This window comes from Trichoderma atroviride, chromosome 4, assembly GCF_020647795.1.
Source record: "Trichoderma atroviride chromosome 4, complete sequence".
Taxonomy (NCBI): Eukaryota; Fungi; Ascomycota; class Sordariomycetes; order Hypocreales; family Hypocreaceae; genus Trichoderma; species Trichoderma atroviride.
In genome coordinates this window covers 4,281,136-4,302,856 of record NC_089403.1, presented here as the reverse complement: position 1 = coordinate 4,302,856, position 21,721 = coordinate 4,281,136, and the positions used below count along the sequence as shown (strand labels likewise).

Sequence of the window (21,721 nt, the reverse complement as noted above, 5' to 3'; positions counted from 1 at the left end):
ATAGATATCAACACTACACTCTCCTTACTTCCCTTGTATCATATGTCTTCATCTCTGCTTCAAGATTTAGCAAAATTCTGTGTCAGCTCAGCTAGTCCTTGCCCCATAGACATTGCCCCATCCTAAGAGAATGATGTTAGCTTCTACTGGCATTCAATTAGAAAGTGAAAAGTTCAACTCACCAGCATCCTCCCCGGCAGCCATCGCGATCCAAACCAGACAGCAGTACTGTTTGCCCCTCTCCAAACCACGCCATTACGACCTTCTGCTACAATGTCTGGGATCATGGAGTCGACAACATCCTGCACTGGTCCGCCTTTAGGGCCCGTCTGGCCCTTGGCCCACTTGGTGATGGTGTCGACAATGGCGGAGTAGTACGAGGTAGCAGGAAGTTCGGGAGTTGGCTCATTAGCATGGAAAGGCGTAGCGACGGTGCCCAGCATGATGGTCACGACACTCACGCCGAATGGAGAGAGCTCCAGCCGGAGGGTTTCGGAGATGGCGTTGACGGCGGCTTTGGAAGAGGCATATGTTCCTGCCAAAGTCCGAATTTAGTGACCTCCTCCATTTCCAAAATGATATTCCAGGTATAAAGTGACAGAGGATATGAAAACAAGAAGAAGCTTACCGATCCAGGGCGTATTGACAACTGCCCCTACAGAGCTCACATTCACAACCCGGCCCTTACTCTTAACCAACAGTCCCGCAAACGCCTGCACAGTCCTCACCGTCCCCCAGACATTTGCATTATACAAATCCTGCGCCTTGTCAATATCAATGTCTAGGATCGGCATCGTATATCCGAATCCCGCATTATTCACCAACACATCGAGACCGCGGCCGGCATCTTCAACCACCTTCGAAGCCTCCGCCACGGACTCTGCAGATGAAACATCAAGGCGAAGCACCGAAACGTTGGCCAGGCTGCTCAGCTCAGAGGGGATCTTGGACGTATCGCGCGCCGTCGCAAAGACGTGGTGGCCTTGCCTGGCGAGGGTGAGGGCGAGGACGGCGCCGAGGCCGTGGGCAGAGCAGCCGGTGATGAGGATTGTGCGCTCTTTGGCCATTTCATAGGAATCCCACAAGTTGAAGAAGCAGGCAATGAAATTTTCAGTATCTGTTTGTGAAAAAGAAAGGTACAGTCACGAAGAGCAGGAATAGTTGCGCGTCTTCATTCACATGCGAGGACTGGCATCCTGACCAACCACGCCAGTCACAAAAGGCAGCCTGATTGGTCACATCATTCTCCCAATTCCTTCATCTGCTGCCTTACTACATGTAGCTTTCCCGAACTTGGTTCCCTGCTGAAGGCTTTGCGGAGAAGAGATGGGCTTAACGGGGTTTAGGCTCGTGAAGGATCCCAAGGCTCAAGTTATAGCGTCGGGTAGGATTTGCTTAAGCGCCCCCGTGTTTATAGCGGCGCCAACGTTGTCGTACTGAATAGTATTATAGGCAAATCAACGAAGCTGTTGTCATGAGCATTACTGATCACAAATAATGAATTACCCACTAACAAGGCAGAGCTTTCTTCAACTCTATTTCCCTAATCAATTATTTCCTTGCATGCGGTTTCACTCCTAGCCAGGTATAGCTCAACCTCCAAACAACCATATAAACAGTTCTCACCAAGTTGATATCAAAGAAGAACAAAGAACACTTCAAAACAGACTCTAAATCCCCCCCCCAAATACCATTCAATTTTCAACAAGCAAAGTCCCAAGTTCGCTATTTTAAAACCCCCTCCAATATATAAAATGCAAGTCTTCTTCATCAGCCCCCATCATACACTCTCCGGCCACCGCACAATAAACCCCTTGACCGTCTTCTGCACATCCAAATCGCCCGGGTCATTCTCAAACAGCGGCTTCTCCAGCTTCTTCTCCAGCACCTGCTCCACCTCAAAGCCCGCCTCCCGCGCCACGTCGAAAAAGCCCATGTCCAAATCCTTCTTCCAAGGCCTGTAAGAAGTGAAAAAGACATATGCCGCGCTGTCCCGCGAGGACCTCATCGTCTCCCTGATAGTCTTGACCAGAGCGCCATGCTCCGAGTGCCGGAAAAGCAAATCAGCGAGAATCAAAACGTCAAACCGCGCTTCCTCTTGATTTGAATCGCCTTCAAGACGAGCAATGAGAGGCACGGCATCTCCGCCCCAGACAAAGCCAACCGCATCAACAGTCTTTGCAATATGGCCCCTCGGCTCGGTAGTCTCATCACACGCATCGATATTCTTCTGCATGTTCATGACAATATCCGGATCAGGGAAATCCGTCATGACAACCTTCTTGGCGCCGTAGATGCCCGCCACAAGCGAAGGCAGCCCCGACGCAGCCCCGAGCTCCAGCACCGTCTTGTTCCGTACCCGCGAGGGGCCCTCTTCAAAGTAGTCTGCGATGATCTTTGCGCCGTTCCATAAGTGGTGAGCCTCTGTAGGGCTGTGGCCGACCAGGTTCAGGACAACCTGCTTGCCGCTTCCCAGGGTGAAGATTTGCTGCGTGGGAGGAGGGGTTGAGGGGTAGTAGTCTTCGGGATCTTCCATCAGGCCACCGGTGCCATAGTTGTCGTCCTCTTCCATGTTGTGATTTGGATTGGAAAGCTTTGTGCTGGCCGGGAATTATAAGACCTTGAGAGCAAGTTTGGGTGAAACTCTCAGAAACAGCCAAAGTCTGTCGCTGTAATGCCAGGAATCGGAAATGTTTCCTCTTTTTTCAAATAGTCATGAAACTCTTCGCATGACCTATTCAAAATGACCCAGTATCAATTTTTAGAATGCCACAGCTTGCAAAATGATGCTCATCAGTCTTTAGATTTGCTAGATCCAAGCCCATCATTCCAATTTTTTTCGCAGTACTAGTGGGCCTCACAGTGTGAAACTCCATCTCGAGACTCCAAAGCCAACATAGGGGCAATCGATGATGTAAAAAAAAGAAAAAGTCGCGATAAAGAAATCATATTCAGAGGCTCGTGTTAATTAATCAATGTCTTTATATCCCTTGCGATGCCATATCCAAGTTCGATGAGATAGTAAATGCAAAAAAAAAGAGAGGTAAATACGATGCCAAAACTCAAGTCATCGCAACCAAATTACCATAAAAGAGCATCAAGTCGCATCAAGAGCCAAACCGCTGTCTGGCCAACTCCCTCAGCATACTCACCGTCTTATCCTCCCTCTCCTGCCACGCCCTCCTCTTCTCCTCAATCTCCTCCCTCTTGGCCCTCTCAATCTCCTCCCGCCGAATCTCCCTCTCCGACTTGCGTCTCTGCTCCTTCTCTTTCGCCTGCTTATACTCCTCCAAGCTGTCGCCTCCTCCCATCAGCTCGCTATCGCGCACCTCCCCTCCAGGGCTCTTGTCCCGGAACTGCCGCATCTTGTCGTTGACCTCCTGGCGCTTCTCCAGCTTGCGCTCGCGAGTGCCCGCCTCGGCGCGGGGAACCAACTCTTCGAGCCGCTCCTTTTGGAGCTTGCGGTCTGCTTTGCGCGCGGTGCGGAGGTCTTCCCGGTCGGCCTCGCGAGATTCCTCGGCAAGTTCGTCGCGGAGAGTGAGATCCTGCTTGTTTGGGATTGTGGCGCCGGCTCGACGATCACCGGGCGCTGCTCCGGGAAGCACAGGGCCATAGTCCATATCCTCATCCTCGTTCTCATCCTCGCTACCATTGCGATCCAGATACCTTGCTTCAGGCGGCTCTTCATCAGATGAATCTGATTGTTGTCGACGATGCTGCTGCTGTTGCTGTTGCTGTTGCTGTTGCGGCTCCCTCTGCGGCGGCGGACCACGCTCAAGTATACGCTGAAACATCTCAGGATCATACCATCCTTCCGCCAGCTCGCCCCGATTCCATTTACCCACAAAGCTCTTCCACCGCCCCCTGACCTCCCGCTCATCCATCTCTTCAATATTCTTCTGTTTCTGCAAATCCAAATACTCGGCAAACAGCGGCTCAAACCCTTTCAAATCATCCTTTGAAAGGTGCCTCGCCCCATAGGGCAATTCCGCAGCCACGCGCTTCTCGACGCGACTCGACGATGAGCCATGCTGGTGATGATGGCGATGCCTCTCGGATGAGCGCTGCCTTTTAGACTCCCTTTCTCTTCGTCCAGACGGTGACGCTCTTCTCTTGCGATCCTCTGGGTATCTGCGCCCGCTTCGGTCTGGCGATAGGGATCTGTCGTCACGACGGCGTCGCGAGCTGCCTTCTTGATGAGATGAGCGTGCGTGAGAATCATGTCCGACGCGTGCTGAATTCTGGGCTTCTCTGTAGTGTTGAGGCATTTTGATTATGCCCGTGTAGCGTTCCTCAAACAATAAAATAAGAAAGAAAGGCTGTCAACCTTTTGGCTTGTGACAACGAATCTCAGCCAACAGCGATCTAAGATATGAATAGACGATGTGGGAGTTACAGTAAGGTCCAGGCATGAGATCTAGAGACTAGACACAGTGCGCCCCGCAATTCCGACGTCTAATCCTTTTGCCTGCTAAATAGACAGTCAATCGATTACCTCTACAAACATTCATCATCACGCTGGGAACAAAGACATCATACAAATAAGTTTCATGAGAAGTAATCTCGTTTGTATAAACATGAGAGATGAGAGTTAAAACGTTTGCGTAAACATCTGCGATGACCGCCACACATCGCTCAAGGTGCTTCTAAAGGCCGCCTTCTATGAACTATTCCCACCATGCCGGGTATCTATATAAGCAAAAAGCAGAATTATAATACGTCCGAGGAACTTTTCAGTTCTCGGCAGAGCCTCTTTATTCATATAATTTCCCCATCCAATCGTCTTTCCGGCCCTGGATCGATATTGTATCGTCTCTTGACTCGTCGTTTCCGTTCCCTGTACCATCAGTTCGTATATCGTCGTTCTTTGCACCGTCGTTTGTTATTAAACCGTCTCTGGTCTTGTGGCTTTGATCTTCAATTATGGTTTTTTTTTTTTTTTTCAAGAGTTTGCGTGATTCAAGGGCCGTGTTGGACAGTGACGTGTATGGCACAGCCAATACACTGGCAACCATCGCCACAAGGACAATTTGCCATCTCTCCCTCGCAAATGTCGCCAAACGGATAGCTAACAAAGAAAAAGTCATTTGCCGACAACGTCATTTCTTCGCCGAGGGTCGAGGTGGCATCTGATGGCGTGTGTGCCGTTGAAGGTGAGGCGGTCTCTTCCATCTTGGCCATGACAGGTGTCGAGCCGCCAATCGGCGATTGGCCCGAGGGTGTAGGCATCTCGTAGCTGCCGTTGATACTGGGGGTACTGACGCTATCGGAATGTCTGTGGCGCTTGGGCGAATCCTCCGCCATACTGTTCCAGGCAGATCGAACGTAATTTTGCGTTGCTGTGTTATACGGGTGTGTGGCACAGCCAATACACTGACAACCATCCCCGCAGCCGCAATGGTGAGCCGTCCATGTAGAATCTGCTTCTGAGTTGCTGGTCTGCGGGTATTGCTGCGATGGGGCGGGTACGGCGGGTACCGGAGCGGGTGCGCTGTACGGAATATTCTGCTGTCCGTTTGTTGGTTGCTGCTGCTGTCCAAAGCTCAGTGCCGTCATCAGCTGTCTCCACTGATCTGGCTGAAGTGGTTGCATATAGGAACCGTATTGTGGTGGGTACGCGAATATGGCAGGCTGGGCAAAGTAAGGATACAGGCCATTTGGCATACCCATCGGCACATTAGTAAACTGCGGCATCACCATGCCGTTGGCCTGAGGAGCTATTGCTGATGCAGGCATGCGTTCTTGAGGCTTCGTCTCTGATTTCTCTGCCTTGGATGAGCAGCAGCTCTTGGGCTGCTTTTCAACGCCATTTGTTCCGTTCGCTTTAGGTGCATGTTGTTCATTCGGCTGCGCCAAGGTCGGTTTCGCAGGGCCGCAGCAGCTCTTGGCTGCGACGACAGCGTGTCCATTCACGAGGGCATGGCCATTGGGTGCCATGGGTTTGGTCGCGGCGGGGCCAGCCGCTGGATTTGCCGATGCCAGTTGCTGATAGAGTGGAAACATGGCTGGGTTGGGGTTAAAGGCGTTGCCGTTGGGGATAAAGCCCATCATTCCGTAGCTGGGGAAGGCCGTGATGGGCGTCGTGGGCATGTTGCCATTGGTCGGCGATACTGGCGATTTCAGTTCTGGGGAAGAGAGTATGTTCAACTGGTTGACGTCCATTCTTTCGAGGCTGGCGGGGTCGATCTGCTTTTTAGCCGGTCCATTCTTCGAATTGGCCTTTTGTACGCGGTATGCCGGTGTAGCTGAGGTTCCCTTTGGTGCCGGGCTCGGGGGCGTCACCATTCCATTCGACGGCTCCCGGTCTGCCGTCTCGGCGGCCGCCTTACGGCCAGCTGCCTCCTCCGCGGTGCCGCAGGGACACTTGTGGCTCTTCGGGATGGCAGCCATGAGCGCAGCACATGTGCACGACTTTGAAGCAGGGTGCGGACACGAGCTCAACGGCCGTCCCGGCTTGCGCACGGGGACCATGAGCCGTTCATTGGCGTGAGTGCATTTCGTGGAGCGATGGCCGCGGATGCACGGCTCGCTACAATGACAGTCAGCGACGAACAAAGGGCAGACGTTGTCGATGGGACGTTGAGTCGAAGCAGGGCACTTACCAGGCCATCTTCACGCCATTTATTAAAGGCATTTTGGGAGTGTTTTGGAGTTGTGTGTTGGAGTAAAGGATTGAATCTCAGAAAGACGTGCACGTCAGCCAATTGCCAAGCGCAGCACCAGCGGCGACGTATCCGATCGCACCCGGCGTCGGATAGGATCCCGTAGATATCGCAATAGCGCGCTGCAGCAAGCACTTTTGAAATAAATTGGCAGCAGTAAGAATAAGCCGTGAGTAAGTCGCAAGACGCCAAAGAAATCAAAGCAGCATGAAAGATTCGAATTGATTGGGAACAGTAGTAGATCGAGAGAGAGAGGGGGGGGAAGACTAATTGCTCCGCCCGTCCAAGAGGGTGTTTCAGCTCGGCGTCGCGGTAGAGAGGGCTGAAACTGAAATACGACAATCACCTTCCAGCGGTTGGTTCAAGCGATTGGCGGGGGCCAAAGGGAGAGGAGAGATTCGATGCAGGGCCAAGGGGAGTAGGATCCTTTTTTCTTCGATTTCAACCAACGACTGCCAAGTCGAGGCTGGAGGAGCAAGATAAGCAGCACTTGGGTCGGCGATTTGAGGAGCGCAAAAAAGAGCGAGCAAAAGCCGGTCGGTACAAGATCCAAAGCTGGTTGCGGAGAGACTGTCGCTTTCTAGCAATTCATCTTAAGCGACTGAAACCCGTTGTCTCTGATGGCTTCGGGGGAGAAGATCCAATCGTTCAAACTTCGAAAAAGAGGATGTAGAGAGCAAAGTTGAAGAGTCACCCCGGTTAGCCGAATCCCTTGACTTGGAAAGAGAAAAAAAAAGGACCCTTCTTACTACGGCGGCGTCAAAGCTGCGCAGAGGGCTTAGCGGGCCTAGGAGCCTGTGACTTTTGTTTCATTTTCGCATTGCCGCGTGCGGGGGCAGCAGTCCAGCCAAGGGCAGGGGAGCCTAGCAGCTGCTCTAATAGCGGACGGCATTAGTGAGCACCCACTGCTAGCGACCGCGATTTACAGAAGCCTGTGCGCGCTAGCAAGGGGCAGTGAAACATTCCAGCATCAAACGAAACATTTTGGCCATTCCGCGGCCACGAGGTGTCGTTGAATTGAACAGACCATCAGGGCAAAGTGAACGTGGCTGCTTCCGGCGTCTGACCTCGACTTGATGCCTCCAACACTCCTACATTATCGTACCGTACAGGATCGACGCAGAGCAGAACTTGGACATTGTCAAGCCACCCTCACCTTGGCCTCACACAGCGCCATCCACGCCACGCGCCGTAACCGCCGACAATGGCACCATGCCTTATTGTGCCACAAATCTTGAGCCCCTCCCCAGCTACTTACCATTGATCTAATAATGGCATGGATTGAATAAGCCAGTTATGCCGGAAAGCCAAGAGCAAAGGAAATAGGTGTCCAGCTTCGCAGCTTTGCATCTTACATATTAGCGGAACGCCCAGCCCTTACATACAGGTAGAAATTAGTCAATGCCATCGCCGGCCCCAGGCCTTTCCGGATGGCGCAATCAATCGACACGGTCAGAAGCAGCAATGCAGTGCAGTACCTTTTGTAGTACCTGTAGATTGCATGTCATCCGAGGTAACATCCCGCAGCCAACAATCTCTCTCTCTCGCACACTCTTTCTCTCTACCTGAACAAGCAAGAAGAAAAAAAAAAAAAAAAGGGTCACTCGCCTGCCATCCTCGGCCCTACAAATTCCAAAATACCACGCAAGACACTCCCGTCGTCGCCGACACCAGCCCCATCCAATCCCGCCTCCGAGCCCCGAAAAAAACTGACTTTCGGAGCCGTGCGACTCTAAACATTTCTCCCGGAAGGAAGGACCTGGTGTCAAACATGCATGCGGGACATGCATCGGGCAGCCGTAGAAGAAAAAAAAAAAAGGAACAGAGTCGCAGTGAACTGAATCGCTCACATCTTGCCCATCAGCCCGTATTGCCCAGTTAAAGTAAAGCTCGGACGGGGGGACAATCTCACCACCACACAGACACTTTCTCTTTTTTCCAACTCTTCTAATCCATGCCATGCCCAAACGTTCGTCCGTCCCGCACCTTGATGAGCAAGTTTTTATTGGCTGTCTGGCCAGCGCCCGCCTTGCCAAAAGGGCCGGTCTTTTGGTCTACTATCTATATCTAGTAATGCCACTCGGCACTTTGTGGCTCAAAACTCCATGTGCCTTCTTTCTACTCAACTGACCCTAGGCGCGCGCGTGGCTCCCCGTCGGGGACAAGATCGTTCTCTGCCCTGTGCCTTTTTATCGTTATTACTAATGCTGAATCGCGACGGCTATTTCACGATTTATCTTTATTCCGTGGGTATTCACTTACTCCGTTATTCCCAGCTTCAACGCATCCATTCCTAATAAGCTCTAGTATAAGGCAGAGAGCGGGTATTGATCAACAAAAGAAGCGCTGAATAGGCTATCCGTTCTGCAAGGGAAAAGAAAAAGAGAAAATATCAGTCATCATAAACACAGGCGTGAGGGGCTGTAGTTACTCATAACTCCGCTAATGCCGTATCATGTCCTGCTCTCTTCTTAATTTGTTGAAATGTTCTATATCATATTATGTACTTCATTACTCTGTATCATGTAGGTACTCCGCATGTAATTGTAGTGCCTTGGGTTGTATATCTCGAAACTCGGACTCCACGCCATCCCAAAAATTAAAGCAAATGTCGCTGCTAGGCTGACCCAAACTAATTCCCATCTGAGTTATCAGAATCGGCAAACATATCGGCCGCTCGCATTCGTCTCTTGGGCTGGCCACGGCCCGCTGGAAGCGTTTCTGTGTCGTTTGTTGTATTCGTAGTAGCCTTAGTATCGTCGGTCCCTTGTTGCTCAGGATCGCCGCCCTTGACTTCATCTTCATCCTCGTCCTCGTCCATTGGTTCACCATCTACATCGTCATCATCCTCAATTGGCTCTCCATCCAGATCATCCTCCGCGAGGGGCTCGCCGTCAAGATCGTCTTCTTCTATAGGCTCTCCTATTGCTTCTTCCTCTTCTCGTATCGGCTCTCCAACTGCATCGCCCTCCTTAGCCGAGGTATCAGCAGCAGCAGCATCCTCAGACGTTGCAGTTATAGAATTGGCTTCGACGACCTTCCATTTGCCCTTCTTGGCAGATTCATCCAGCTTGTCTTGTGCTTTCAGAGATGGCGGGTTCTCAAATGCGCTTACAAACATTGCATGGCTCTCTACCGGAAAGACACACCACCCTTCCCACAAGTTCAGAACAAGAGTAACACTTCGCTTCCACTTTTCTGCACGCATTCGACCCCAGCCCTGCTTTTCCGCCATCAGTCCCAGACGTTCAAAAACCTTTCTGTTGCGCAGAGCCGTCTCGAGGAGTTGCCGGTAACGCCACGCGTGTCGAACGCTGCTCGTAGAGGACGATGACAAGATATCGCTGACCACGTATAGGCCAACCAAAGTCGCTGCGCTTGCATCCGTATTTTCATTTGCCGTGCTTTCTTCTGCTCCTGCTGCTTGTTGCTCCCCCCTTGCCATCTTTGCCCTTCTCGGCATTGGTAATGGCCAAGGCTAGAGGCTGTTCAACATTGGAGACAATCAAGTCCACAACTTCGTCAGCACCACGACTAACATGCGTAATTGCAAAAGCCGTTACCCGTGCGATATCCCCCTTGCGCACTTTTCCAATGGAAGTAGGCAAGCGAGACAGAAGATGCACCAGTTTGGCCTTTTCCAGTGGGTTGAGAAACGCCTTGCCCTCGTCACCAGTCGGACCACCCTCTCGGTTCGCATCTCCATCAAAGTCCTCATCCTCTGAAGAATCATACTCCGAGTCTGAGACGAACTCATCCAGCTTGGTGGTGTATTCGAAACGAAGACCTGTTTCGGGTGTTTTCCACGCATGGCCTCCTTCAAAGAGCGGAATGAATCTGCCCTTTTTCTTCTGCTGTAGATGTGATCCAGTAATCACTCCCCAAAGCATCCATCGATACCAAACACCGCCTTGACTCCTTGCATCCCATATCCACGCCCATTTTTCTTCTCGTTGCACTGAAGCGCGTGACATAAGTAAGGCTTCAAAATCAGGGCCGTGCTCAAGGACACCTTCAATGACCTTGTTGATCATCCGAATCATTCGAATGTCTGAAGGTGGTTTGACTGGCACATGTAATAGCGAAGACCGATTTACAGATCCAGGTCCATGGGAGTATGAAGTTGGCGGAGCGAATCCTCTTTGGAATCCATGGCGCGAGTGATCGCCATGGCCACCCGCAGACTCTTGTTCCACCGGTTTGGCTCCAAAAGGCTGAGATGCCGAAGTAGAAGAAGCCAAGCCCGACAGTGCAGAGTTGCTGACAGCTGAGGAAAGATGACGGTGGAGGGATAGATAGTAGCCGTATCCCATGTACCTATTCTGCAGCGCGCTTACTGCAGCATCCATGTCAGTGGCGGGTGTCTCTTTGGACAGCGTCACAATGGCAACCGTGCATTTTCTCTCGGTTCCTCCCGGGCCAGCTGGAGGCTGTATCTTGACATGCTCGACCGTAAGATTGGTAGGTAGTAGCGACTTGATTGTTGCGGGTGATATCCCCGGAGGAAGATTCGACAGCCGTAGAGTCGGCCTAGCTATGGCCTTTTCCTCAGCGCGATCAACCATCTCCTCGTCGTCGCTCTGATCCTCAAACTTTAGCGTCGCCCTGCCCTCCGGCTCCTTGGAGAAATCCTTGAACGAGCGCTTCTTAGCAAACGGCATGGGCGGCATCCCCAAGCTCCCCGGCCCGCTCTTCATCCCCGACGATGTGCCAAAATGCCGTCGCGAGGCTCCCCCGGGTCCAGAGGGCGGCGGCGGCGGACCCCCAAGAGTGCCAAATCCAGGTCGGCGGTTGTTCTGCGGCGCGGCATTGCGTTCTCCGTCTTCGTCGCCATCGTGATCGAAGCTCTTGACAAAATCTTCGTAGACGGCCGCGGTCTCTGCAGCTTCTCGCTTGCGCTTGGCTTCGGCTTCGGCCTTTTGCTTCTCGAACACGGACGGCTTGGTGGTTTTTTGGAATTTGGACTCCATCCGAGGAGCGTCGCCGGGATTCCTGGACGATGACATCGCGCGTCGATATTACGAGGATTATGGAGAGGAACGCTGGCCCATGACAGAAGGTATCACGGTTGAATAAAGGCCTGGCTCAGCCGTGCGAGGCAGCTGAACGGTAGCAACCAACTAAAGCGTGCCTTGACATTAAAGTCGTGCAGTGCAGGTAGGTACGTATCTTGGTCTACGAAGGGAGTGCCATATCAGGCTATCGATAAGCCAAGCACCCAGTGGCTCACAGAGATAAGCCCCGGTACTAGCATAATCCTCCCAGCCAATCTGGGAAGAGCAAGCTCTGAATTACACACCCAGACGCCAAAATTAACAAAGACCACAAATAATTTCGTCTTCAGCACTGTTTACTAAACCAGATGCTCTATCCTCTACCTACCCTACATATTTATATTTCTCCCGCCACAAACAACCTCATTACTAACCGCACAGCCCCGGACATGCCGGATGTCGTCACATCACATGGCCGGCGGCTCATCTCGCCTTGCTCAGTTCCTCTCGCAATATCATCCCTGGACTCCCGCCCCTGCTCCCGTCCATCGTCACCAGCCCCTTGAACCTCCCGTCAATCTCTCTGCCCGCGCCCTCTGCTGCCTCCCTCTTCCACTTCCACTTCTCGCCAAGCTTGCCGCCGTTCCCTGCCATGCAGTCCAACAGCTTCTCGCCCAGCACGGGCAGGAACTTGAATCCGTGTCCGCTGTCGCCCGTCGCCACGAACAGCCCTTCCCAGCCCGGATGCCAGTCCGCCAGGAAGTCGCCGTCGCTCGTGTCCGCGTACCAGCACAGTCTTGTTTCCTTCCACGGCCGGTCCTCGAGGCCTTTGATGGGCGACAGGTCTTTCAGGGCCTGGCGCAGCGCCTGATCCGCATCCGGTGGCAGCACGTTGGTGCTGCCGCTGCTGCTGTCGCCATCACGCTGTGTTAGTGGTTTCGACACGACGATTGACCTGCGCTCTTCCGAGGGCGAAAGGGGCAGCGCCCTCTCGACCAGCACCGGATTGAGGTATCCAAACGAATGTCTCGCAACTTTCAAAACGCGAGTCTGCGGTGGAATGATGAAGAAGCCGGTGCTCAGATTCAGCGCTACAGGCTGCTTGGCCAACACCTCGAATTCCTCCTGTGAGACATCGATGTAGCCCAAGGGCTGGGCCGTGGCCTCTACGCGTCCTCGCAGGTCGATCAGGCTGCCAGTCCACGCTCCTGCAGCAACAAAGACAACTTCCGCCGTCAGGACCTGGGAGTCGCTCAGTCGTGCGCCAACAACTCTCTTGCCCTCGGTGACGAGCTCCTCTACTCGTCCATCCACAAAGTTGACTCTGCCTGTGGCCTTGACCCGGCCATACATCCATCTCATTCCCTCGCCGGCATTCGCCCATCCGGAAAGCTCATTCACATAGCCCCAATCACCAGGATGCCCTTCAACGCCCAGGAAGTCCTGCAGCGCTTCGGCACTCTCCATGTGTCGAACTTTGTGGGCCAGCTCGCTCTTCTTTGCAATATTCATTGCGTTTTCCCAGCTGGACTTGGTGTACCCCATGCCCAACATCTTTGGCTCCGTCGACTCATTCGCCGCCAGGAATAGTCCAGACTCGGTGTATCGTCCCTGGCCACCGAGTTCATCATCGCCTTGTTTACGCCACTCCTCTTGTGCGAGAGCCGCCAATTCAGCATAGTCCGGGTCTGCATAATCGGCTCGGATAATTCTTGATGAGTCTACACTAGCGGCATCTCCCGGTGGAAACGTCCCTCCACGCACGTCGTCCACTATGGTGATGGTAGTCTTGCCATAAGACGGCCTCTTGGTGAGCGCCCACGCCGTGGACAGAGCATACACACCAGAACCGACGATGAGAATGGATCGAGGAGGGTGTTCCATGTGGGCCATTTGAAAGTTGAGCGGCTGGAATATGAGTGTCTTTCGTTTGCGCAAGCGCAGCCCTTCCGACTGTATTTATTCAGTCACGCATACAATCGGCTACCTTATCGTTCGTTGCTGGAGCTCCATGCAACGCTTGTCTAGTGAGGGGGCTCGACCGTGGAGACGTCCGACGATCGGGAAAGGCTTACCAAGCCTGGCAACTGACTACGGAGTACATAGCAACAAGCTGTTTGCACCAAGCCTACTCTCCACAAAAAATGTCAACGGAGAGAACAACATGGAATCACATCGACACGCAAATGCAGGTGAGATCAGGCCACAGCCCATTATTAGAGGACAGAATCAAGCATTCTTCTGATAATGCTAACTGCAAAAGACCATGGGCTTTTGTAACAGTTACGCCCTGTACTAAGGCCAAAAGGCGCATGTGCTAACCATATCGTCCCCCAAAGGGCGTAAGATGTCCTCATAACTTGTTCAGTCCCCAATACGCAGTAATGGGAAACTGTTCATTTTCATCGCCAGCCAACCAATCGACCATCATCTCTTGGCTGCTCCACCTGTTCAGCAACTTTCTTTCGATCCACTTTCAACTTGACTTATTCCCCCTTGGAAAGCATTAAAAAAGGCCGTAAGAGACTGACATAGCAGTCTGAAAACGAGCCACGAGCAATCTATGTTTGTGTCGCGGGATGGGTAGTCTTTGTTCTTTTTTTGCCGTGAACCAGATCCATCGTAAAGAAAAGTAAAAAATCGCAAAAAAAAAACCTCTTCCTGGCCTTCCACCCCTTTGCCAACGCCAATGCAATGCAAGCAGAAATCAAATGGTACAGGCGGGCACCCCACTCATGAACTTGGCTGTGTCCTACCAAGCCCCAGGGGCAAACGACGTCCTATGGAGTAGTCGTGGTATCATGACCTGTAGAAAGGTCTAGTCATATACGTCGGTTGTTTTTTTAAGGGTAATTAGGTAAAGTAGTGGTACACGAGATGTAAAATCTCTTGACCATACCCGTAAGTGCATTAGACTTTCCGGAAATCTGATGGCACGAATTAGCAACCTTGATATCAATGTATTGGTGCTGTGGTGTAGACAAACCTTGAAGCACAGGGTAGATCATCTCAAAAGCCTGATAAATCTCTTCTCTCACTTTGGCACCTGTCAAGACAATCTTGCCAGATACGAAAATGAGTAGCACAATCTTGGGCTTGATCATGCGATAAATCAGACCGGGGAACAACTCAGGCTCGTAAGAGCTAAAGTTGTGGTGGCGAGAAGCAAGACCTTCGAGACGGATGGGGAACTTGATATCACAGGAGCCGACAATGTTTTGGATCTTGAAATCCGTAAACTTGGCGTTGAAGCCGAGCTTCTGGATGATACGGGCATATTTGCGAGAGGCTAGCTTGGAGTCATCCTCAGACTTGGCGCCAGTAACAACCATCTTGCCGGATGCGAAGATGAGGGCAGTTGTCTTGGGCTCACGAATACGCATGATGACGGCGGCAAAACGCTGCACGGTGTTTGTTAGCACTGATGCATGACCAGTAACAAATCCCCTCCCCGCTGAGTTGCCATTCAAGTATTCACCTTTGGGTTGTATTCGGCGTTTCTGGCGTGCAGAGCAATCGTCTTCAGGTCCAATCGGCAGTCGAGGTTGACTGTAGCGACGATGTTCCTTTGATTGGGAGATAAGTCTCAAAGAGCACAGCCAAAGGTACTCAAGAAGATACATACTGCAAGGTGGGCGTAATGCCACTGGGGCCTTGAGAGGCTGCAGGCGTTGCGGCGGGAGTTGCAGGAGTCACCCCGTTCCCATTCGCAGCCTGTTGACCGTTGGGAGCCATTCGCTGGCTGCCATCGCCGTTTGCTAAGGGAGGCGTGAGCTCGTTTGATGCGCCAGGAAACGACAGCGAGCCAGGCGCGGTAAAGGCCTTAGCCTGAGCGGCGTTGGCCGGATGCGTTTGAATGCCCTCCATGATTGGGACTGTAGACCAGATAATCGGAGTCTGCGGCGAGGTTGCAACCTTGACACTGAGCAGATCTGATTGGAGATAAGATTCAAGATTAGCCGCTTGTATATGCTGATGGCTGAGGATGCATCGAGATGATGAACGGATAAATAAGAGTGGAAAGCAAGGGTGTTGAAACTGCTGATTGGCACAATAGTAAATTATTGTGCTGCACAGGCAGAATGCGAGATGAAAAGAGGAAGTTGAATGGGCAGAAAAGAAATCGGGCTTTTGTTATGATGTGGTTGCTGCACTGCCAGTTGGCAACACGTGTGTTTGCCACAGCAGCGCGATGCGGTGAATGGATAGTGAGGGAAGACTGAAAAAGTTGCCACCTACCTAATGCGGGAGATGAACAAGTGAATGTCTCCCCTACAGAAATACTGCTCAAGCAGCTATTGGAGGTCTTGCGAATGCTGGATGCAAACCGCAAGATGGGTAGAATATGGTGAGAGAATGGAGGTCGAGTCTCTATAAAAAGCGTTCGTCCAACGGGGCAAAGACTCGAAAAGGCCTTTGTCTTCACTTCAAAGCAATTTTTTTGAGGGTTATTTCTTTTTTAAATTGCGTTCTACAGAACGAGGCAAACGACTCGATGGGCGACGACGACGGGCAGTACTTTGTATCGCTTGAGAAGTCTTCGTCGGTGAGATCGATTGCACCCGTGAATTAATAAAAAGAGGGAGCGACGGCGTAAGGAACGTGTTCCAGTTCTGTTATTGCCTGATCGCAGGGACGTCGACGCCGAGCGACCTAGTAAAAAAAAAAAATAGAGCAGGCTTGCTTCTTTCTTCTTCTGCTCCAAATCTCCGTGACGCTGGGATTAGGGAGAGGCTGTTCAAAGAACGGGTCTTGCAGATGCGGGCGATGAGGCGCGGGCGTCTGAGGCGTCCGATGAAGGAAGAGAGCGTGAGAGTAGAGCGAAAAGAAAAAAGTGACAAGCGAGGCCTTGGAGGCTGCAAAGTGGGGCGTGACGTCGTTGGAGGGGAGAAAATATTAATGAGAGCGCCGAACGTATATGGGAGGTACGCAGGGTCGCCGGTCGGGACTTCCTCGCAAGAACAACAAAAAACAGCGGATGGGGGAGGGCTGGGTACTTATAATTCTCGCTCCGGAAGGCCCAGGCAGGGCTCCCAGGCAACAACACCACCTGTGGCGTCGCTTTTGGCAGACCCGAGCTCAGCGTAGCGCATGCACTAGCTGCAACAGCGGCCAATCAGCGCCGCGCGCCACTGAGCTTTTATCTCCTTTGCCCACCACAGGCTCACAAGGCCCCCTGAAGTATCGCGGTAGCATGCAGAACCTCGCGGTACCAGCGCTGTGGCACCAGGAATAACGGGGGGGTACAGCGCAGGCGGCAGGGGGGCTGAGCTGGCGGTCACGGTGCTGCAGCAGCGCCAGGGCTTTTCCTGAGAACACGCCTTTTGAACGCTTTCACTTCGCTTTCACTTCCTTTTCCTTTCTTCTTTCTTCCACTTCCTTCTGCCTGCATCCCAACGTGCAGACACAGCTGCAGTTTTCTGGGCTTCTCACTTGGTTTGATTTCATTTGCTCGCATGCACGCAATCCATGGCCGCGCCGGCGCCTCACCACCACTCGCTCGCCCATGCGTGCAGCAGCTGCACGACCCGTTTACGCGAGGAGAGGCCAGCTGCTGATGGCAGAGCGACAGACAGCACAGAGCGAGCCATTCGGCCCCGTCCGCTGCGTCTGGCCGCGCAGTCTGTCGCAACGCCGCCCTTTCACTAGGAGCAGCGTCGATTTTGCGCGGATGGCGAATGTCGGGATGACGGGGAAATTCGCTTGACTCTCCTGCTGGCGGTTGCTGGGGCGAGCGACCATCAAATCAGCCCCAGGCAGGTTGGACGGGGCTGGCAGTGGAGCCCAGGGTTGGTCGCGTCGCGCCCATTCGCCCCCTCTCCCCCCTTTTGATGAGGCTTATCCACCAACCACTCCCTGAAATTGCGTCTTCGCCGCCCCCCTCACCCACTGAACCACGTCGTCCAGCGGCCACACCATGGAAAACAGGACGAGCCTTGAAACACGCGGCGCTCTGCTGCCCGTGGCTGCGAAGCCCAAGGACGGGCTGCTCACGGCTTTTGCGTCTCAGCATCGTCTCAGCGGCAGGCGAAGCGCCAAGCGATGCACTGCGATGCGCACCGTTGCTTATGTCGCGCCGCTGCCGTGTGTCTAGGATGCGTCTGGCCGATGGAACCGATTACGAGTCGCGTCGCACGCTTCGCCGCACACAGCAGAATTTTCTGCCACAGCCGTGTGGGCAAGGTCCGGCTTTGGAGGAGGCAAAAATGGCACAAGGCGCATCCTGGCGTTAGTGAGTCATTGACTCTGAGCCAACCATCCCAGGAGCCGCATCCACTGCTGCTTGCGGCCTTGTGAGTGGCTCCTCGGCGCCAAGTACTGGGTACACGCTGGGCTGGCGCTGTTCATCACCGCAATATATTAGCATCGCTGTGCCCTTGCCCAACGGCTCCAGGTAAGTGGCATCTGGCCGCTGAAGCAGCGCATCCGCAGAAAAATGCCCGCCACAAAGCAAGAGGTCGCAGAACACCGATTCACACAATCTTGCGGCTAAGCGAGATAAGACCCAGAGCCAGTGCTGCTGCATGTCTCATCAATGCCAGATAAGCCGAGTCCCGCAGGTTGCACCGGCGCAATCACGGGAAATTGGGAGCTGGCGATCGCCTTGTACCCGCTACCTGGCGAGCAGGAGCCAGGATTTGCTTCGGGCTCGCACAAAGTACCTCACTAACAATTTTCCAACCCGGTGACCCCCAGCAGCGTCCTCTGCTCTGAAAAATTCCACGTTACACCTTTGCCCCCTAGCGCCGCATCGCTGCCAGAACTGGATACGCTGCCCGCCTTGGATCCAGAAAAAATTTGCGTTCTCGCCAGCCCCAGCCGTTGTTGGTGTAGCCATTGGTTTTTGTCCCAGTAGTCGCATCAACCGCGTAAAAATTCTAGGTGGCCCACGCAGAAGCGCGTAGAAGGGAACCTGACGCAGAAAATTTTTCCATCCGCGATGTTGGGTAGTATTGATTATCTACTGGTCTCCCAAGCTAGCACTGCTCGTATCGTTCATCTGCGCAACTCAGCCAGGCGACGATCAGCAGCCGGGGAGCTGAACGGTCCCTTGTAGCAGTAGCACCGTATTGCTGTCTGGCCTCTGTAACAAGCATCAGGCTTACCGAGTGCGAGCCCCCGTGGCCCGTTTGGGAACCAGCCGCAGCAGCGCCGGAGCGAAAACCAAGAGGAATCTCAATGTTTCACGGCCAACGGCATTCTGTGCAGCCTTGAAATGCAACGGAAGAATGTGCAGTGAATTCCTTTGGGAAAGCAGCGCATCAAGGGGAGCAAACAAAGTGGCTTCCTACTTGTTTTTCATCAAGACAAGAGAACAAGTTTTACTGTACTTGGTGCTACCCTCTGTTGCATGGGCTGTGTCTGCATTGATCCTCTGCATTTAATCAAATCCTTTCACTTTTTAGTCACAAGTATTCACCCTTTAATAAGAGACGCGCGACAGAGGGCAGTAAATCACCAAATTGTCACATATAACATTTTCTCCAGAATACTCGGTGAGAGATCTATCATTGCCCTCACTGCACGTATCGGCTCCTCTCTCCCAGCCTCGGCCAGCTGTTAGACACATTGAAGTAAACGCCCTATTCCATGTTGAGGTGCTGCCCGGTGAGCGCTAACCTCTGGGGTACTTGACACATGCAAAAATGCGTCGCCAGCCCACTCCGAAAAGAAGCCTAATGCAAAAACCTAGAAGTAGGGCCACCCGCTATTAAAAAGCCCACCAAACTTGGACTACCGTAGTAAGCCGGTGTTAAAAGCGAGCGGGCTAAGCTTTCTTGTTTAAGGCCTGGTTCGAAGGAAAAAAACTTGGTTTGGTTTTTTTTTTTTTTTTCCTTTCCGAAATCCGAATCTGTATAAGCCCTTGTGATCTCTCCTCAGATAAACCTACATGATTGGCGTGGGGAAATTCTAGATCTCAAGCCCCAACCACCCTGTTATATAAACTTTGTTCTTTTTTTTTTTTAATCAAGGCGGTGCTTGTTCCCATCCTAACGAGATTTTTACTTACATTAACATACAATCATTTATTTACATACATATCAATACAAATTTGTGTGAATTCTCTCGACGTCGCTTATCTGCTGCCCCCCCCCCCCTCTCTTTTATGTCATGTAGTACTTGGGGCCTTCGCCTCCCTGTGGTACCTGCCAGTTGATGTCCTGCTGGGGAGCTTTGATATCACATGTCTTGCAGTGAATGCAGCTGTTTTTTTATGTTAGTCACTCGATGAAGAGGGATATGGGGGAGGTGGTGCTACTCACTTTTGTGCATTGATCTGGAACCGCACGCCGTGGGGTTTTGACTCGTCCTCGACATACTCGTACACGCCGGCCGGGCAGAAACGGTTCTCCACGCCCTTGAACGGCGGGTAAGCCTTGTCCGTATGGGCATCCCAGTCCTGGACCTGTAAGTGCACAGGCTGGTCCTCCTCGTGGTTGGTGCCGGTCCGCGAAACGCTCGTCAGGATGTCAAAGCTGATCTTGCCGTCGGGCTTTTCGTACTCAATCTTGGGGAATTGGTCGGCGGGCTTGGTCGACGCATAGTCCGGCTTGCCGTGCTTGAGCGTCCAGGGAACGTGGCCCTTGAAGACGTACGCCTCGAGGCCCGAGTAGACCACGCCGCCGTAGACGCCGAGCGGGTTGTGCCACGACGGCCGCATGTTGCGCACCTCCTTGAGCTCCTTCCAGATGGCCGACTTGCGCAGTGAGTCCTCGTAGTCGTACAGGAAGACGGTGCCCTCGCTGGGCTCCTTGAGGGCGTTCCAGGCAGCCTCTGCGGCCAGCATGCCCGACTTCATGGCGTTGTGCGTGCCCTTGACCTTGGGCACGTTGACGAAGCCGGCCGTGTCTCCGATGAGGGCACCGCCGGGGAAGGCAACTTTGGGTATACTCTGGAATCCACCTTCGACGAGAGCTCGAGCACCGTATGAAATGCATTTGCCGCCCTCGAGGACGTTCTTGAAGAGAGGGTGCTGCTTCATCTTCTGGAACTCCTGGTATGGCGAGAGCCAAGGGTTTTCGTAGTCCAGCGACACAACCAAGCCCAAGCTGACCAGGTTCTCGCCAAAGTGATACATGAAAGAACCGCCGTATACATCCTTCGGCAGGGGATAGCCCATGCTGTGCACAATCAAGCCCTTTTCAAACTTTGCAGGGTCAATCTCCCACACCTCCTTGACACCCAGGCCGTATGTCTGGTGCTGGCTGTCTCGTCGTAGGTCAAACTTGTTGATGACCTTCTTGCTCAAGCTGCCGTGGCAACCTTCGCCAAACATTGTGACTCTCGCATGGAATTCCATGCCGCGCTCAAAGGAATCCTTTGGCTTTCCATCTCGCCCAATTCCCAAGTCGTTTGTAGCAACGCCCTTGACCGACCCGTCGGCATTGTAGAGAACCTCGGAGGCGGCAAAGCCAGGGTACAGCTCAACGCCAACCTCCTCCGCCCGCTCGCCGAGCCACTTGACAAACTGGTTCAAGCTGACAATGTAGTTTCCGTGGTTGTTCATCTGAGGCGGCATGGGAATCGGGATCGCGGCCGTCTTGGTCAGGAAGCGCATCTTGTCCTTGCCGGCGGGCGTCGCATGTTCAAAGCGGTTGGGGTTCGATTCGTCGAGCCAGTCGGGGATGAGCTCGTTGATGGCAGAGGGCTGGATGACGGCGCCAGACAGGATGTGCGCGCCCACCTCGCCGGCCTTTTCCAGCACCAGCACGCGGAAGTCCTCGTTGCCCGCCTCGTTGGCCAGCTGCTTCAGGCGGATGGCCGCGCTGAGCCCCGCGGGGCCGGCGCCGATGATGCAGACGTCGACCTCGTCTGACTCACGCTCAATGCTCAAGGGGTCGAGCGAGTCCTCCTCGGCGGCCATGCGCAGCCGCATAGACGTGCTGAAGGGCCTGACGGCAGCAATTGACGAGCCCATCGCCGGCCGGACCATCAGCGGAGCTCTCCGCGTGGCTGCCACGGCGCCGAGGAACCTTGCTGGCCGACATCTGGACATCGCCCGGGTGCCGCGCAGGGCGCATCTTGATACGGGCGCGGGCGCCGGCATTGTGTGTGCTGAACCCT

General features: G+C 53.2%; 10 protein-coding genes across 10 annotated transcripts; 1 reads left to right on the top strand and 9 right to left on the bottom strand.

Moving 5' to 3' along the window:
* Nucleotides 1-59: 59 nt before the first annotated feature.
* TrAtP1_008803 (uncharacterized protein) lies at nt 60-1,067 on the bottom strand (the record flags this gene model as incomplete). Its single annotated transcript, XM_014087027.2, has 3 exons — nt 60-122; nt 183-535; nt 629-1,067. The coding sequence occupies 3 exons, from the start codon at nt 1,065-1,067 to the stop codon at nt 60-62; spliced, it is 855 nt and encodes a 284-aa protein (XP_013942502.2).
* Nucleotides 1,068-1,433: 366 nt separating this feature from the next.
* TrAtP1_008802 (uncharacterized protein) lies at nt 1,434-2,910 on the bottom strand. Its single transcript, XM_014087026.2, has one exon. The coding sequence runs from the start codon at nt 2,570-2,572 to the stop codon at nt 1,781-1,783; it is 792 nt and encodes a 263-aa protein (XP_013942501.1). The 5' UTR covers nt 2,573-2,910; the 3' UTR covers nt 1,434-1,780.
* Nucleotides 2,911-2,932: 22 nt separating this feature from the next.
* Nucleotides 2,933-4,373, bottom strand: TrAtP1_008801 (uncharacterized protein). The gene has a single exon (XM_014087025.2). The coding sequence runs from the start codon at nt 4,266-4,268 to the stop codon at nt 3,108-3,110; it is 1,161 nt and encodes a 386-aa protein (XP_013942500.1). The 5' UTR covers nt 4,269-4,373; the 3' UTR covers nt 2,933-3,107.
* Nucleotides 4,374-4,534: 161 nt separating this feature from the next.
* On the bottom strand, nt 4,535-6,625 carry TrAtP1_008800 (uncharacterized protein). Its single transcript, XM_066114057.1, has one exon. It carries the CDS (start codon nt 6,469-6,471, stop codon nt 4,960-4,962), a length of 1,512 nt encoding a protein of 503 aa, XP_065970150.1. The 5' UTR covers nt 6,472-6,625; the 3' UTR covers nt 4,535-4,959.
* Nucleotides 6,626-9,294: 2,669 nt separating this feature from the next.
* On the bottom strand, nt 9,295-9,897 carry TrAtP1_008799 (uncharacterized protein; the record flags this gene model as incomplete). Its single annotated transcript, XM_066114056.1, has 1 exon — nt 9,295-9,897. One exon carries the CDS (start codon nt 9,895-9,897, stop codon nt 9,295-9,297), a length of 603 nt encoding a protein of 200 aa, XP_065970149.1.
* Nucleotides 9,898-10,054: 157 nt separating this feature from the next.
* TrAtP1_008798 (uncharacterized protein) lies at nt 10,055-11,668 on the bottom strand (the record flags this gene model as incomplete). Its single annotated transcript, XM_014087023.2, has 1 exon — nt 10,055-11,668. The coding sequence occupies one exon, from the start codon at nt 11,666-11,668 to the stop codon at nt 10,055-10,057; it is 1,614 nt and encodes a 537-aa protein (XP_013942498.2).
* A 471-nt stretch (nt 11,669-12,139) lies between these two features.
* On the bottom strand, nt 12,140-13,549 carry TrAtP1_008797 (uncharacterized protein; the record flags this gene model as incomplete). Its single annotated transcript, XM_014087022.2, has 1 exon — nt 12,140-13,549. One exon carries the CDS (start codon nt 13,547-13,549, stop codon nt 12,140-12,142), a length of 1,410 nt encoding a protein of 469 aa, XP_013942497.2.
* A 1,017-nt stretch (nt 13,550-14,566) lies between these two features.
* Nucleotides 14,567-15,523, bottom strand: TrAtP1_008796 (uncharacterized protein; the record flags this gene model as incomplete). The annotated part of the gene is made up of 4 exons (XM_066114055.1): nt 14,567-14,583; nt 14,643-15,057; nt 15,135-15,222; nt 15,282-15,523. The coding sequence occupies 4 exons, from the start codon at nt 15,521-15,523 to the stop codon at nt 14,567-14,569; spliced, it is 762 nt and encodes a 253-aa protein (XP_065970148.1).
* A 2,050-nt stretch (nt 15,524-17,573) lies between these two features.
* TrAtP1_008795 (uncharacterized protein) lies at nt 17,574-17,750 on the top strand (the record flags this gene model as incomplete). The annotated part of the gene is made up of 1 exon (XM_066114054.1): nt 17,574-17,750. One exon carries the CDS (start codon nt 17,574-17,576, stop codon nt 17,748-17,750), a length of 177 nt encoding a protein of 58 aa, XP_065970147.1.
* A 2,011-nt stretch (nt 17,751-19,761) lies between these two features.
* Nucleotides 19,762-21,704, bottom strand: TrAtP1_008794 (uncharacterized protein; the record flags this gene model as incomplete). Its single annotated transcript, XM_014087020.1, has 2 exons — nt 19,762-19,861; nt 19,921-21,704. The coding sequence occupies 2 exons, from the start codon at nt 21,702-21,704 to the stop codon at nt 19,762-19,764; spliced, it is 1,884 nt and encodes a 627-aa protein (XP_013942495.1).
* Between the last annotated feature and the right edge of the window lie 17 nt (nt 21,705-21,721).